The 15,931-nt window shown below is 39.3% G+C and overlaps 1 protein-coding gene across 4 annotated transcripts in view; it reads right to left on the bottom strand.

The window, feature by feature from the left end:
* ZNF827 (zinc finger protein 827) overlaps positions 1 to 15,931 on the bottom strand; it is a 111,377-nt gene that overhangs the window by 78,914 nt on the left and 16,532 nt on the right. For all 4 annotated transcript variants that reach the window (XR_006165662.1, XR_006165663.1, XM_042796709.1 and 1 more), the window contains 2 exons: positions 5,406 to 6,416; positions 498 to 670 (listed from right to left, as the gene is read on the bottom strand). Coding sequence is in view for 2 of the 4 variants with exons in the window: in XM_042796709.1 (XP_042652643.1) it covers positions 498 to 670; positions 5,406 to 6,416 (1,184 nt within the window). In the remaining 2 variants the exon portion in view is untranslated. The remainder of the gene's footprint in view (positions 1 to 497; positions 671 to 5,405; positions 6,417 to 15,931) is intronic.

The following is a 15,931-nucleotide window of genomic DNA, read 5'->3' as shown; positions in this document are numbered from 1 at the left end:
TCACTGCTGAAATGCCTGCAGTTAAAAACTACAGTGAGAAAAAAGTTCAAACTGCAGGCCTGACTGTAGAAAGTAATGGAGAGAACCCTGCTAGTGCTGGCCAAGTTGGTATGTCCACCTAGTGAGATGCAATGGCATGCAGAGATACTAGCTGGCATCCTGAAAAGCAGCACTGCTGTGTTTGCATGGTCACACCTCATCTAACATCCCTGCTTCTGGTGGTTCCAGGTCCGGAACTAAATCAGTCACAGACAGCTTGTGCTGCATCAAGTTGACATAACCCAAGGCGGTTTCCACATTGCGTAAAATGGAAAGGCAAGCAAAGGATAAAAAGTTATTTCTTTCTTTTTTTATTGTCTTTATTTAAATAAAGACATCACGAGTAGTACAACTAGGGAATTTTTTTTCTTGCAAATTCAAATTAAATAGGTTTGTTGTACTATCATTTTCTGATTGATGATTCAAGTGTTTTGGTTGTCAGTAAACACTTCTCTTACCTTCATGTGTGATTTGAGATTGTCCTTGCGTGCACAGCGGAATGGACAGAGTGGACACTGATGACTTTTCAAACCTGTATGAATCACCATGTGCCGTTTCCAGTAACTCTTCCTCTTGATAACCAAACCACAAATCGGACACTGGAAAGGTTTTCCTCCTTCTTCTTCTGAGGCTTAGCAGAAGGGAGGAAGAAAAAGAGGATCCTTTACAGCCACTTGTCAAATACTTTCCCCCTTGTAAAAATACTCAAGATATAATTTTTTCAATTTTTTGCTAGAATTTCATCTGCGGAGACACATCCGTTAAGCAACAACATGTACCAGAGATTTCACTTCCTCCCCCCTGCATATCTCTTTTCCCCTTAATCTAGTTATTCTCCCTTTAAGAAAGGTCATCATAATTTATAAAGGTTAATGTCCCAAACATCCTTTGGCTAATCAGTAGGGGATGGTACTCCATCTCACCTGGTCCTAATGTTCCTTATAATTTAAATGAACTGAGATGGATGTCTCTCATAATAATCACTTTGCAGCTTCATTTCCTATCAAAGATTGGTTGTAGTAGGGTATGGAAAATATGCTTAACTGTTAAAAAATTATCCATTTCAATATCTGATGATTATCCAGCAGAGGAGTGGGATACAAAGCATCAAACAATCCACAACTTAAATATATCTGATATGCAATACCAGCATGATTTTCAGTTAACTCCAGAAGTGAATGACTTCAGAACCCCTGATGTTGACATTGTTTAGTTGTGGCTCAGGCAGATGCTGCTGCAACTTCAGCCATCAGGGGTCTTTGGGTCATGGGTTTCCTTCTGTTCCACTGGTTGCCAGGGCTTTAAATCTACTGCCTTCCTAAATACATGCACTTTGCTTTGCTGCCTAATTCACCTAAGATAAAAAAGGATTTGGTGGCATTTATCAAGCAAATATGGCTAGTCTACTGAGTGTGGAACCATCACAAGCTTGAAGGAAAGAGAAATTCCTTGCTGCTGACTTTACACAACTAACCCACCATTCATCACTATTTCTTCTGCTTATTATAAAGGAAGGCCTAGTATTACCATGGAACTGGAAGCCTTTTTCCTCACTGTAAAAGATAGACTGTTTTCAAATATCCAGAGCTCAGCAACGTGCATCCGGCTATTTAGAATTTCTCTCAGAATATTTCATCTCATTATTATCAGTTATTTCCTACTGATAAGGATATAGCAAACATCAAATTCCCTTGATGAGGAACTAAATGATAAAAACCTCCAGAAAGATTTGTCATATCCTAAAATATAATTCTTGCTATCAGGTAGGAAACAAAACCACCATAATTCAACTGATTAGATAGTTATTATGTAAGTACAAAAAAGGACACAGTGTCAAAGTATGCACTTCTGTAAGTTCACAAATTCTTCTCATTAAATATTCTATTACTCTCAACATATTATCAAACTGTTCCCCTCTCTGTACCTCTAAAGAGTAAGCCAAAACCAATGCTATAATTGTCTGTGTTTCAGTTTTTAAATATCTTTACTTATTTCTTCACAAAAGGCAAATCACAGAAAAAAAATAGATTGGTAGCATTTTACTTATCATTTCTTTTCCTTCTATCATATCTTTTCTCCACCCTCTGGTTATCAAAACAAAAGGATCCAGAAAAGAAACATATAACAAGCTATTATCTGTTTTCCACCCCATTAAAAATAAATCTGCAAACAAGATGGATCAACAGTAATTTAACACATTACAAAATATTCAAATAACTGGACTGAATGTATGTGACTTCAACATTAACAATGACAATTAATGGTACACAAGAATTATGTCAAACCTCTCCAAAGCTGAACCATGTTAGCTCTTTACTATACTACATAAACCTCAGCATAAGAAAGAAAACTGTGGGCTTCAGATTTCCTTCATTTATACTGATGTCTATTTTATGTCACATGGTGTCAATTAGTTGAAAAGAGTAACCCCAGTGATGAGAGAATCAGCCAATGCTTCCCAAAGAAGCTTCAGGAACAAAACTGCAAGCATTGCAGGCAAAAAGTTAACACCAAACAAATACTCAGTCGTTAAAAGAAGGGTCTGCCACCCATACACTTTCAAAAACATAAGAAATTTAACAGAGATTCCAGACTTCCTTTTAAATTTCATCCCGAACACATGAGCATTTTATAAAACTGGCAATGTTAACAGATTAATAGAAAAGTTAATCTTCTCAGTACCACTTTATTATAACCTATGAAAGTAATGATTACATCCACCAAACCCAATGTGTAGTTTCAGAGCTGATTACACTCTGATAAGTCATGGATCCAGCTTCTTGCCTGAAATAATTCCGAGCAAATAGTTCCTTACTTGTCAACATCTAATTAATCTCACTGCGTATTGATCTCATAACCAAAGCTAGATGTTGCTGGTGGGTAAATGAAGCAGATTCATAACAACAAAGCAAGCTCACCAGTGCCTTAGAAGTTCAAAGTATGAGACGGGGAAAAAAAAAAACACCTCTCAAGCTATGCCTACTGGGAAAAGATGTCTCTCTTTGGGAACAAGACCAAAAAAAACATGTCTCAAGGAACAGTCAGACAGACACAAAAAGATAAAACATTATAAAATAAAATACTATTTTTTGGTTTTAGTGCCATAAGGTCATAGGTGCAAAAGGAATCAGGAACGTGTGACATTTATTTTCATGGCAAATATACACACTCAACTGCCCTGCTCAACTTTTACAGAATTGAAGTCTTCAATCAAAGGTCACTAAACAGTGACCTCTTTTTGCAAGCTGCATTTCTCCATGGCTGAAGGAATCAAGGAGTCTGGCTTTCCATAGTCAACATCCAGATATGCTAACCAACAGCTTGATTTTTATTTTCAGTCACTTAATCCTTTAGAAAGGAAAAACTTGATGCTATATCAGAAAATGGACTTGAAGAACTTTTGTTATGGACATCACACTATTAAGTTTTCTTGGATGCCAGCTGGCATTAGCCCAGTGTGTATGAACTGAAAGGAAACACCCTTCCTCTTGGGATATTAGTCCCATATATTATAAAAAAAAAAAAAAAAATGAATAGTTGTTCCTTGGTTACCAAGGACCTGAGGCAGTCAGCCCTCATTGTTATCTTTTAGCAGCACAGCATGCTTGGGCCTTCAGCAAAAAGGATTGTTGCTAGGAATTTGCTGCATCAGAGCTAGTTTATAAAGCGCCAGTACTACCAGCATACTTGCGTGCCGGTACAGAGCACTCCCCTAGTATAAGCTGCACAGACAGATTCCACAGTTTGTTGGTCAAACACAGAACCTGGCTTTTACTACAACCATTTACTTTTCCCCCATAAAACTTATGATGTGAACACAGCCTTTTCTCCAGTAGGAAACAAACTAATAACTTCAAATAAATTTTGTCCTTACTCCTTTTCTATACATTGTTGTCTTTCTTATACAAAGGCCAGTTTTCATGGGGAAAATTACATTAAATTAATGCCCATGGTCATACTGGCGTAGCCAGGGTGGGTGCTCCTATTCCCACACGAAAGGACCTTTTCTTGGTTTAGCTTATGTTACTTCAAAAGGGACTTCATCTAAAGTAATGAAAACCTTAGGCCAGACCCATGCCAAGAATAGTTTGCCACTTTAATTGTCTTGGCAAAACACACTAGCAAAGCATTTGTAGAACACATGTAACTCCGAGCACAAAAACTGGTACCAGCTGCACCCCATCACATCCCTCCCCCTCCTATATTCCATGGGAGGGATGAGCATTACTGTGCATCCAATAGCTTCCACCCTATGAGTTTTTACGAAGAGCTGCACAGGAACAGATCAGACCTTATAATATTCCTAAACAAAAAGGTTAGGTCAGAAAGATAGCTGTGCAATTATACAACATCCATTTGGGGCTTCACGTCTGTACACTGGCTTGCTACACCTGTACAGGCAAGCTAATATTCCTGATAAAACTCAGCCTGATAAAGCTCTGATGTACGGAACCACTTTGTGTGTCTTATGAAGATAGCTGACATGCTTCCTTCCCCTCTGCAGCAGAACGCCACTCCAGGGAGAACACTGACAACACCTGAAACCGTATGTTCTACCAGAAATATAAATCCATTACACAAACTTTTTATAGAAATAGATGAAAGAAACCTTATTTTTCCTTATTTTGAAGATGGATCATTCAAGTTTCCCTGCATAGCCTGCCAGTTCTTGAAAACTTTTGTTACCAAGACTGTTTCTTCTTATTCCCTATAAGCCTGATTCCTTGACTGCCGACAGCTGGAACTGGTGAAGGGAAGTCAGAACTGTAAAATGGTTCTTGTTGAGCAAATTAGAGAAATACAGTTTGCAATTTTTTTTTTTTTTAACAACAAAGAATTGTAAAATACTGAACTGCTGCAAAAAAATTTAAGGAAAAGTAGCAACATAATAATATACGCTGGTAAATTAGGACAGGGTAGTAAGTGATTATACAAAAGTCCATTTGTGACAGAGGCAGCAGGAGGGAGAGTTCTCCCTTGTCCAATATTTCAAAAGCACTAGTTTTGTCCATGCTCACTGACACCATGAGCTCCCTAGCAGAGATTCTTTGACCTTCTCCATTAAATATTTTTTGTGGACTTATTCTGAACCTGGTAAGAGGGGGAAATACCATTGTATGGAATACAAAAAAAAAAAAAAAAAAGTACTGAACTATACACTCATATCTTTTAAATACAGAAACACTTGTGACAGTTTGTTCTTTAAGTGGTATTTTAAAAATCTTTTCCATTGTTTACCTAAAGTACCTATTTCTTATTCTCATAATACATGGAATCAAACCAAACCCAGGCCCATTGAAGAGATGTTATATAAGCCTATAGCAAAATAAATACATTCTATTTAGTGGCTCAGAGTATATCCTTACCTGTACTAGTGGGTTTGGATGGTCTTCCCTTTGGGACTGGCAGTAACAATAATTCCAAAGACTGTGGTGGAGTTGCTTTCTCTTGCTTCATCTCTGAAAGCTGCAGGGGATCCTCAGCAACCAGTGATTTCTTCTTCTCAGCCAACAGGGTTCCTGCAGCCCTTGCAGCAACCTCCTTGAGAAGAGCAGCAGAAGAGGTCATGGAAGCCAGAGAAAGGAAAGAACTAGCCGGAGGTGGGTGCTCTTGCCCAGGAGTCATGCTTCTTTCACTCACTTTCTTAGATAAAGCTGCTAACGTGGAGCTGGCTGACTGAGAACTAAAAGGTGAGGAAAAGGATTCAAATCTTATAGTGTCTTCAGTCCTTGAAAGTGATTTGTCCTGCAGAACAGCATTGGCTGCAGCTTTCAGTTTCAGGATAGCTGAATCAGGGGACAAACCACAGGTGGTGGTTGAGTTTGGCAACCACTTACCTTGATTCCATATAAAGTGACCAGTTGCATTGTACTGGTCACTTTGTTCCTGTTTCTCAGCAAGCTTTCTGGCAAGAACACTTAGCTGCTGGGCATGATGAGCAGGTGGAGAGAAGGAGAGATTTGAGCCAAGATTTACAGGGGACTCAACTCTGCCATTGACTGTAACAGCAGCATCCAGCTTGAGGGAGCCAGCCTCCAGTAGCCGCCTCAGGTTACTGCTCAGTGGCTTATTTGGACCAGGAGGTTCTTCTTCACACAGAGATGACCCATCAGGAGAAAGGTGCTCTTTGCTCTGTAATGTGTCTCTTAGTGCCTCATTTTCAATGGATCCCAGCTCTGCTGCGTTGCTACTAGGAGTTGCACTTCCCAAAGAAGTATCCGGGGAAGTGGACTGCTCTTGGATTCTGTCCTCAAGAGACAACTTAAAGTTCTCCTGGACTTCTCCATATGATGCTTCTGAAGGAGTTTCTGAAGAATTTCCAAACCAGCGTTCTTCTTCACTGAGTTCACCTTCCACTTCTTCCAGTCTGGTACCATCTGTTTGGAACCAAGAACAACAGTATTATTTCCAAATCTGCGTAAAATAACTTCTTAGCATGAAGTATGCCTGGCCTCTGCATGACCCTTCTTATGAGTTGCCTAATGTCCCCCTAAAGTGCATGGACTTCGCATCAGCCTGGATTGAGTGACCAGGAAAAAGTTTTCTGAAAGTGACTAAGTCTTTCTTTGAAGACAAAATCATGACAAGCCTGTCATCTTTCAGTCAGTGTAACTAGAACAGCTAAAGCTGCAACAATACAAATATACATAACATATAGTCATATTTTGCAAATATTTCATTATCGGTATAGTCTATACATTCTGCAAAATATGAACTCTGTGGTATAAAGCAGGGATTTAACAGGCCCAGAAATTACTTGTGTCTTTGTACAGCTAGCACAGACATGCCTTCAAAAGCAGATCAGGTGTGTAAATGTGAAAAGAACAAACTCAAAGTATTTTCTTCCAGTGACTTTAAATCTCAGCCCAATCCTGCAGTGACCCCTATCTAAAATAAAATACAATTTGTACCAATGATACACAATTCATTCCTGAATGGCTGAAATGACTAATGAATGAATGCAGGCTAAAGCTCTCATCTCTGCAACTATTTGGGAAAGAAATATCATACACACTAGTCTAATCTTTGGGTTTTTTTCTTCTTATATAGACACTATTTGTGTGTTATTCTTCATTAATGTTAACGTTTTAAAGACCATCCTAAACAGAATTTAGTATAGCTGAAAAAAAAAAAAAAAAAAACAAACATATTGGTCTCAGTGCAGTTAGTTACATTTTCTCTTTTCCAGTAACTGCAACACATCTAGCCTCTCCTGAGACCTAACTGACAGTGTTTAAATCACTGTGACCCTGGATTGCTCTTCCTCCTGATAGGTATTCAAAATCATACAGATATGAATAAGACTTTTTGCAGATCTTGCTGGCCATTAAGAAACTAGTTAAGAACAACAGCAATGCTAGAATTAAATTCATGTTATCTTCTCTTGCCAGATACTTCTCACATTTCTTGATTTTAGACTCAAGGTCCCAAGCTACAACAGAATCTTTATAATCATACTACAGCAAAACAAAAGGATTTAATATAACCCTCCACTGACATTCTGGAAATAAGCCTGCATGATATGTACTGTACCTATGATCATGTATTATTCCCAGATTCCCTATTTAATTCCAGCAAATTACAAAACTTCGAGAGAAGTTGATGAAGAAAAACTTAGATTTATATTATTGCTTTGATCCAGTGAATTTAAGGAGGAAAAACCCAGTCAAATGTATCACATGTGTAGAGATACCAACATACACTCTGAAAACAAAGTTGTTTAGTTTCTTTTTATGTTATATAGAATATGAGGAATAGTCTCTCACAATGGGTTCCTTTTACTCAAAACCCTTTGGAAAAAAATTCACCAGTGTTTTAAGAGCCCACAATAAAACCATTCATCTCCCTTAGATTGATAATTCAAGCAGAAGAGGGCTAGCATCTTTCCTATTCAAAACAAACAAAAGCCAAACAAACCCCAAAGCACTCACCTAAAATTATTTTGATATTATCCAAGTTAACATCACAGACATAGCAAGATTAACAATAACATGCACATAACGGCCAATACCATGCATATTCAAATAAAGAAGATAGATGCTAATCAGTTGAACCAGCACTTATGCAGGTTAAAGAACTGAACGTATTCCCTTTTCACCCTGTGAACATTAAAAAGCAACGTGAGGCATGTCTGTATAGTTGGGTGCACTCAGATGAGAGACCCGTCCACTTATCCCAGATGCAAGCAAGTTCTGAACTGGAAGCCAAAAAAGCATCTTACTGGCACACTGCCTGAACTGATACACCAAGAGCAGGGCTAATCCTCTGGGACACAGCCTAGAGTTGACATTACTGCATAGCTTCTGAGCCAGAGCTAGCCTGCCTCCTACCATGTACATCCATATGTCTGATTACACCTGTCTGTGTTAAAGCCCCTCCTCTCCCCCACAAACCCTACTCTCTCTGTGTCTCTGCTCCCTCTCCATAAATAGGGAGGGAGGACTGCATTTCCGTTCACTCAGAAAGTCATCCAAAAATTACAGTTTGAGAGATATTTAAGTGTAAATGGCTACAAGCAGCGGGTTTGTTTTAGAGAAATCTCCAGCTTACTAAACCCCCAAACTTCTCTGTTCCTTCCTGTGTACCTCAATTTCTTAATGCTGATATGTTTCCTAGTTGCAACCAGCCTTTAAAATACCAATTAAATAACACTGTTTTACAAACCTCTCAATTTGGTTTATCTTACTCGCACTGGAAATTAATTCTTCATTGTCACCTGCACCAGTTTTTGCTCTAACCATAAAAGTAATGTCCCACAAATATTTTCACTATCTATTCCTCTTCTCTAAAGCTGACATCTCAGGGAACGCTCACAGTAGCTGAAGAACAGGGCACTGGTATTTGAAGTTGATAGTAATGATGGAGGGAAATGAACTATATCTGCTATGGCAGATCTGCAATACAGCTTGCTTTGACGGTAACACAACTGTGCTCTGCCTGGAATCAAAAAAATAAGGTAACGACAGCAGGTGAGAGAAACAGGATGTGGATTGACTTTCTTTTTCCAGAGTTGCATGTTCTTCATTGGTCTTGCCTATACGAAGACAGCCACCAACATCTTATTGACAAGGAACCTCAGGAGTGCAGTAGTCTTCATTTAAAGGCTTGATACCAAGTCCAGAATTTCCCTCCTCTTTGGGTAACGCAGTGAGAGCTCCCCCTCTCATTGCTGATCTACCTGTAACCACTCAAGCACTCAAATCTCCAAGCGGCCTCCATAACAAAGGCCAAATTTCCTATGAAGCATTTCTATCCTGAATGCCAGCTGGATTTTTTTTTATTTCCACCAGTGCAGTTTCTTTCTGTACCCAGAAACCAGACGTCTAACTGCTGACACAGTTCTAATTTTCCTCTTCTCAGTAATTCCCTCAGTTGCTGCAGTATCAAGTCCACTGTATTTTAAGGCTGCAAGGTTAATGCTGAAAAAGCCAGCATCAGTGTCTTATCATGAGTTCAGTCAAGCCTCCTTTTAAACAGTAGTGAATTGGTTTAGAAGCATAACGGTGAAGCCTGGAAATTTCATTTCTAAGCAAAGTTGCCTTTCAAGGCCTTCAGGGCAGGATTTTAATTCACATTGACTAGTGAGCCTGTGAGTTTGAACAAGCTCAAGAACTCAAGGAGAAATCAGCCCTATCCACCAACGTTCCTATGATTTCGATTAAAGAAAACCTTCCCTCTGAACTCAGGCAGTTCATGGGACACCCAGACCAGGTTTGTCTGATACAGGAGCCAACCTCCATGTGCCTGTCAGGAAATTCCAGCTGTATTTCACATCTGTGGCAGAACATCTGCATGATATTTTTTCCCCTTCTCTCAAAACACATCTAAGGAGCTCCAGTGAGAAGTCCTTGAAAACTAGGAATAGAAATGTAATACTACATTTACATTTTTTCTCTCCACCATAAACATATCATAGTTTGTTATTACAGAATTACTTATGAATGTTAAGATCCTGGCATATAATTTCTACTGCAGCCTGAAATGCTAAGCATGGTTAAGAGACAACATGGAAGCTGCAAAGAAAGAAAAGGTAACTTCAGAGTTAGAGGCAAATTCTCACTGACTTCACTTGGAACAAGACCTGGCTGGGAATCACACTCACTTTAATCGAGTAGCATCTAATCAGATTGCTTCTTCTCAACATGATTCACGAGTCAAGACCTGTCAATGCATCTCTTTTCTGATTTCCGTGACAGTTCTGGAAGGAGAACTGCTTCCCAACCACTTGCCACTGGTAGAGGCTAGTGGAAGTTACAGGTGTCCTGTGTGCTTCGGGACTAACCCCACCACACAGCACCCAGGAGCCACACACAAGTACTTCCCGCTCCTGGCAGTGATGACAAAAGGCACCAAAGTACTGTTGGGAACTGCTGCCACTGATGTGGCCCAATATCAAACAATCTCTGGCAAAGCTACAAATGTGCACAGAAGCACTGTTTGAAGAAGTGCCAGTTTCCCTTGCGTGCCCACTCATCTGCTTGTTTTCAAATACGGAGAAGTTCTGTTTCCTCTTCAAGAGACCAGTTTGACAGACAATTCTTATTGATCTCAAAGTATGTTATTTCACTTTGTGAGCATCTGCCCTTTTACTTTGAGTGGTGATTAGAATTTGACCCTGATATCAATAGAAACATAAATATTAACTTGCCCAAACTATTTATATCTGCAAACTGAAAAAGACAAACATGTTTGTTGATTTATATACGGAGTCTCCCAATTCAAATGCTGTAAACTTTAACTGTACCCAACATATGCCATTCCTGAAAGTGGCAAGTGTGAGATGATCCACAGTTCCACTTTGTAGGACTTGGAGTGGAGAAATATGAATGCAGCAGGCTAGATCTAGAAACAATCTGTGCAGCACACGGAAAAGGGAAGAGTGTCTAAGTTGTGGCACTGAGCAACAGACACGGGCAGTGAACACCATTTGCACCACTAGAGATTATCTGAGGAGAGACTATGGCTAAGGAACCCATCCCAAAGAGATGGAATTTTCATGCTAAGAGGGGCAAAATTTCACTTAAATCATTCAGTGCAACGAGTAAATTAAAGAACTTCAATACAGAATTAACATTGCAAATACATATGCTACACTGATATGCAACATATGGAAATTGTAATTACGGGATTACAGAATGAAAATTAAAACAAATATAAAAGTATGTAGAAGTCAAGTAATTTCAGAGATGCTCACAGGAAAATTGCTGATTAGAGAAATTAGGTAAGAATGCCCTAAATTCAGCAGTTACATTTCAAGAAAAATCTAGGAATCTACAGGACTAGGATTTAAAGGAGATTATAGGAGACCCAAACCTCATTTTTATTATCTTGATATCAAACATCTTGACCTATATAAGGATTTCAGATATGACCATTACGGTTTGTATCCATCTAAATAAAGTTACAATTGCATTTGTTGGCTTTTTGGCACCCAGGTCATCTTCCTAATTCGCTACCTCCAACAATTTATTTTATTCATCAAACATGCCTATCAAACTATTCCCTGTATTATCTTATACTAAACACTATACCTAGGCCTACTGAAAGAGCTAGGATTAAGTGATAGGTTTACACTAGGGAACTGAGGAGTTCTGCAAAAATACCTAAAGAATTTAAAAGGATGCATTAAACTTAAATGAAGCAGTAAGCCATCCATAAGGAGTTCTGAGGGAACACAGTCTGACTCAAATGAGCAATCAGTTTAAGGCCAAGTAAATAGGCAGATGCATCAAAAATAAGGCAGAGACAACAACTGAGTGACCTAGAACTCAGCCTTGTGTGACTTTTATCAAGAACAGCAAGAAGAGAGTGACTGAAGAGAAGCAGCAGCTGACAACAGAGAAGTCATGGGCAACAGTAAAGGCATTTAACTAGTCAGGGACAAGGAAGAGGTGAGACAGAAAGTAAATATTTGGCCTCCAGGGTGGCTTCCCATGCCCTGCTCCCTCCTGTCTGCTTTCTTAGAACCCTCAAAGAAGGATTATGGATCAGGACACAAGCCAATATTCGCTCTTCCGGCAGCTCATTGCAGAATACCCTCCCTTTACAGGTGCTGTAAGCCAGGTTCCACCATGACTGTTACCATCAGCATCATAGCCTAATAAGAGGAGTTTCCCATCACATGATGGCTGCATGTTCCAGAAGAGAGCACAGATTCACAATGTCTCCATCTCAGTTCTGCAACAGTTGGCCAACTTATGCCCTTTAGCACTGGAATACAGAAGGATGCTCACTTCTTTCAGCCAAACCCAGTAAGTACCACTGCCGTGGAAGCCTTGAAATTTGCCAGAGACTGGTTCCTAGCCACCCTGGGCAGAAAAGCTTTAGTGGAAGAAGGAAAGCAGCAGCCATAGCGGAGAAGCTCCAGAATGAAATTAGAGGAGAGGAACTTGAAGTCCTAACTGCAAACTGCATATTCAGTGAGAACCTTCAGCCACAAAAGTGTCACATCAGAATTTAGTGCAGACCAGATAATACAAAAGATAAAAGAATGAATGAGCTAAAAACTGAATACAGTAGTTACCTTTAGGTAAACTGTGTGGCACTGTGTAAGTGCATCATTTTAGCAATGGTAAAAAATAATTACAAGAGATCACTTGCTAATATCACATTACTTTCTAATTCCACATTGCCTCTGGGTGTCAGCTTCACACAAAGCCTTGCTGCTTTCACAACCAGGTACTATACAAAGCAGCATGCACAGGCCTAAAAATGGCAGTCATATCTGGGAAGTCTATTCTGTGGTATTCTATATAAATTGCTCAGTCTAGCTGCCTACAAACTACCCTTTTTGTATTCAGGTTAGTTTTTAAGTATTTCAAGTTTTTAAAAAAGGGAATGTTGGGTCTTTGGAACCTTTGTGGGTTCCCACACCCACCAGATCGTGTGGACGTGTGTGCTGTAGGACTACCTTCAGGGAATCTGGGCACACTGCACTGACATCCCACAGACTCCACCTCTAAAAAGCACTTAGAGCCACATCTGATTAGACTATATATCTAGAGCAGCAGCTATGTTGATTTTTCCATAGGGATGCTTGCAAGAAAATCATGATTTTAATAAAGACACAAAGGCCTGCCTTAACTCCTTTTATTATATCAACAGCAGCAAATAAAACTTAAAAGTGAGAGTTACATAAACAGTCATGTGCTAGAGTGCCCTTGGTCCCCCATTTTCCTTTCATGATTTCTGTGACCTATAATAGGTAAGCAGCACAGGAAGTCATTGTCCTCTTTGAATGGAATTTCTGGCTCGCTCACTTATCAACGGGATGATTATTCAACTCTTGACCTCATCACAAAATGGTTTAGCTGTGTTGCTGGTGCTTGAACCAAATTTCTCTACTGCAGGCTGACCCAGAGAGAGCAGCACAGCTGCAAGAAGGAACTGCCAAAAAGCCATAGCTCTTCTGTTCTGTCCTTCTCCCCTGTGTTTAAGAAGTGTGAAAATACTCACACAATTAGACAGGAAAAGAAGCCCTAGGTAGGATTCTGTATTTCATCTCCACATCTTCTAAAATAATGATTTTCATAACTGAAGGGAAGGAGGAAAGGGGAAAAGAAAGGCACAGCTTTTAAAGACAAGGCATATATCCTCTACTTTTATCCCTAACTTAAAGTGACTTTGAAAAATTTCACTTACAAGAAAAACCCATAATATTCACCTAGCAATTTCTCTAGTACTGCTTTTTTAAAAAAAGGCTCAGAGTCAATCAAGATTAGAGAAAGTTAATTAGCTTGCAGTAACTGGAACTCTTCAAGATGCTTTGCCCATATGCACAAACAACTGTGAATGTGCAGAAGTACTATGCATTCAGGTTTACCAACTGCTAGACAACCACAGAAGGTCAAAATGCATGTACAGCACCTCAGTTTCCTCTCAAAGGCAGAATCCAGGTATGATAGATAATTCCAAGGAAGAAGAAAGCAAGATTACTGAAAAAGCTTGTCACAGACAACATAAAAATGCCTTTATTTCCTCTCCCTCAAAGGATAAGAATTTTGTGGTAGATGGGAAACAGAGACAGTGGCCTTTTATTTTCAACCACAAACCCCAGAATAAATGTGTCATGTTTCATTACCTGCCAAAACGATCCTTCTTTTACTAGCTAAGTGTCCATAGAAGAGGACCCAAATACATGGTATTTCTAAGCTGTCACTGCTTGATGATGATTCTTAGGGCTGTTGACAGACCACAGGATAGGACCTTATAGTGACAACATACCTGATCTCCCCCAAAACAAGTTCTTCAAAAGGTAACTTCTAGTATGACCGATGTTTGACATGTTACCTCCAAGAAAGATTAACTATTCTTCTGTTCTAGGCAAGAAGTTATAGTCAGTAGCTGTGGAATCAGTGTTTGAAGAGTGTTGCTTCCACTGGGAATCAGAGATTTTATGCACCAAATGATCAAACATTGCCTTCAAGTGCAGTTAGAAGACACTGTTAAGGTGACAAAAGCTCAAAATCAACAGAAGTGGTGGTCCTGTGCGCTCCCTTAAATTTGCTCTGTTGTTTGTTTGACTACTTGGTGAGCCAATTTCAACTCACTAATCTGACAGAAAACAACTCACTCTGCCAAGAAATCAGAACAAAACTGATGCAAAGAAGGTAGGAATAGGGAAGCTGGAGAAGCAGCCAACAATCTGAGCCACCTATCTCCTGAGGTCTTCTGGGGTACAACGCACATCATGTCAGTGAAAACACCAGATGATTCTCTCTCCCATCCCAAACCTCAGCAATGTACTACACCTCTCAGAGAAGAGCTGGCCCATGCAGTCAGGATGGCCACAGTAGTCAGTATCAAGCAGGCTACTTTAGAAGCCTTATTTGGGACATCTGCATCTGGGTTGGCCACCATAGACTCATCTGACACTAATTAAAAAAACTCTTCTCCAGAATTGGTTGGCAGTATCTTCCTGGGAGAAGAAAAGTCTTAAAGACACAGAAATAATACCTTAACAGTAGGGCTCAATAATCAGCAACCCTGAAAAGCAGGTGGGCAGAGCAGTATGTCTTATAGTGTAATATGTAACAATGTTACATATATGTATATATGTACATATATAGTATATGTGTATAGTAATATAATATTTGTCTCACTACAATTTAGAATTACTTTGTTCTAGCTGGATTTTGCCACTATTTGAGGCTCAGTGAGCTGAAGTACTTGAGGTATATGCATGAAACAGAACACACACAGCCTTAGAAGGGAATATTTTTGAAGAACATTTCTCAAGTTTGCCACAAAAGAGCATCCTACACAAAAAGCTTTCATGAGCTGACTTAACCAATACCTAGAACTCCTGGAGAGAAGGTAGACAAAAGACAGTTGATTTTTATGATTGAGGTTTTCAGAAGAAACAAATATTTCTAAAGTCAGCTTACACTGCAAAGGCTCGCTAGTAGCCCCAAGACAGATTCATAAAGCACATAAAATGTCAGTATAACAACAGAAAATCATGTTCCTTGCAAAACGTATTTTGTGGTACCGATGTTCTTATTGTAACACTTTTATGGAGACTGAGCAAAATACCACAGCCAGCCTTATTGAAAGTTTCTTTCACAGGCTCTCATGAACATCCTATAATAACTTATAGTTGAGTTTGGGCGCACCTTTCATAAAGCGTAAGATAGTCATCAGACCAACTCATACACTAAAGGAATATGGCCAACTGAAAACCTGAAGTCTATACATTAACACATCAAAGAAATACACTTCTTTTGCCTGATGAAAACAGAGAATAAGATAAACCATTTGCTATAAAACCAAACACTGTTTAAGGCAGCAAGTTCTGAGCCAGATTCAAGTCCCTTATCGGAAATTTCAGGCTTCCCTGGGTCTTTTAAAACCAGCTATGATATCAGATTAAAACTCTGATAGAGTATCATAA

The sequence above is a fragment of the Tyto alba genome, unplaced genomic scaffold (genome assembly GCF_018691265.1).
Source record: "Tyto alba isolate M040663 unplaced genomic scaffold, T.alba_DEE_v4.0 Super-Scaffold_23, whole genome shotgun sequence".
In the NCBI taxonomy this organism is placed as follows: Eukaryota; Metazoa; Chordata; class Aves; order Strigiformes; family Tytonidae; genus Tyto; species Tyto alba.
The sequence above is the reverse complement of the archived record's forward strand: the minus strand, read 5'-3'. Positions and strand labels throughout refer to the sequence as shown.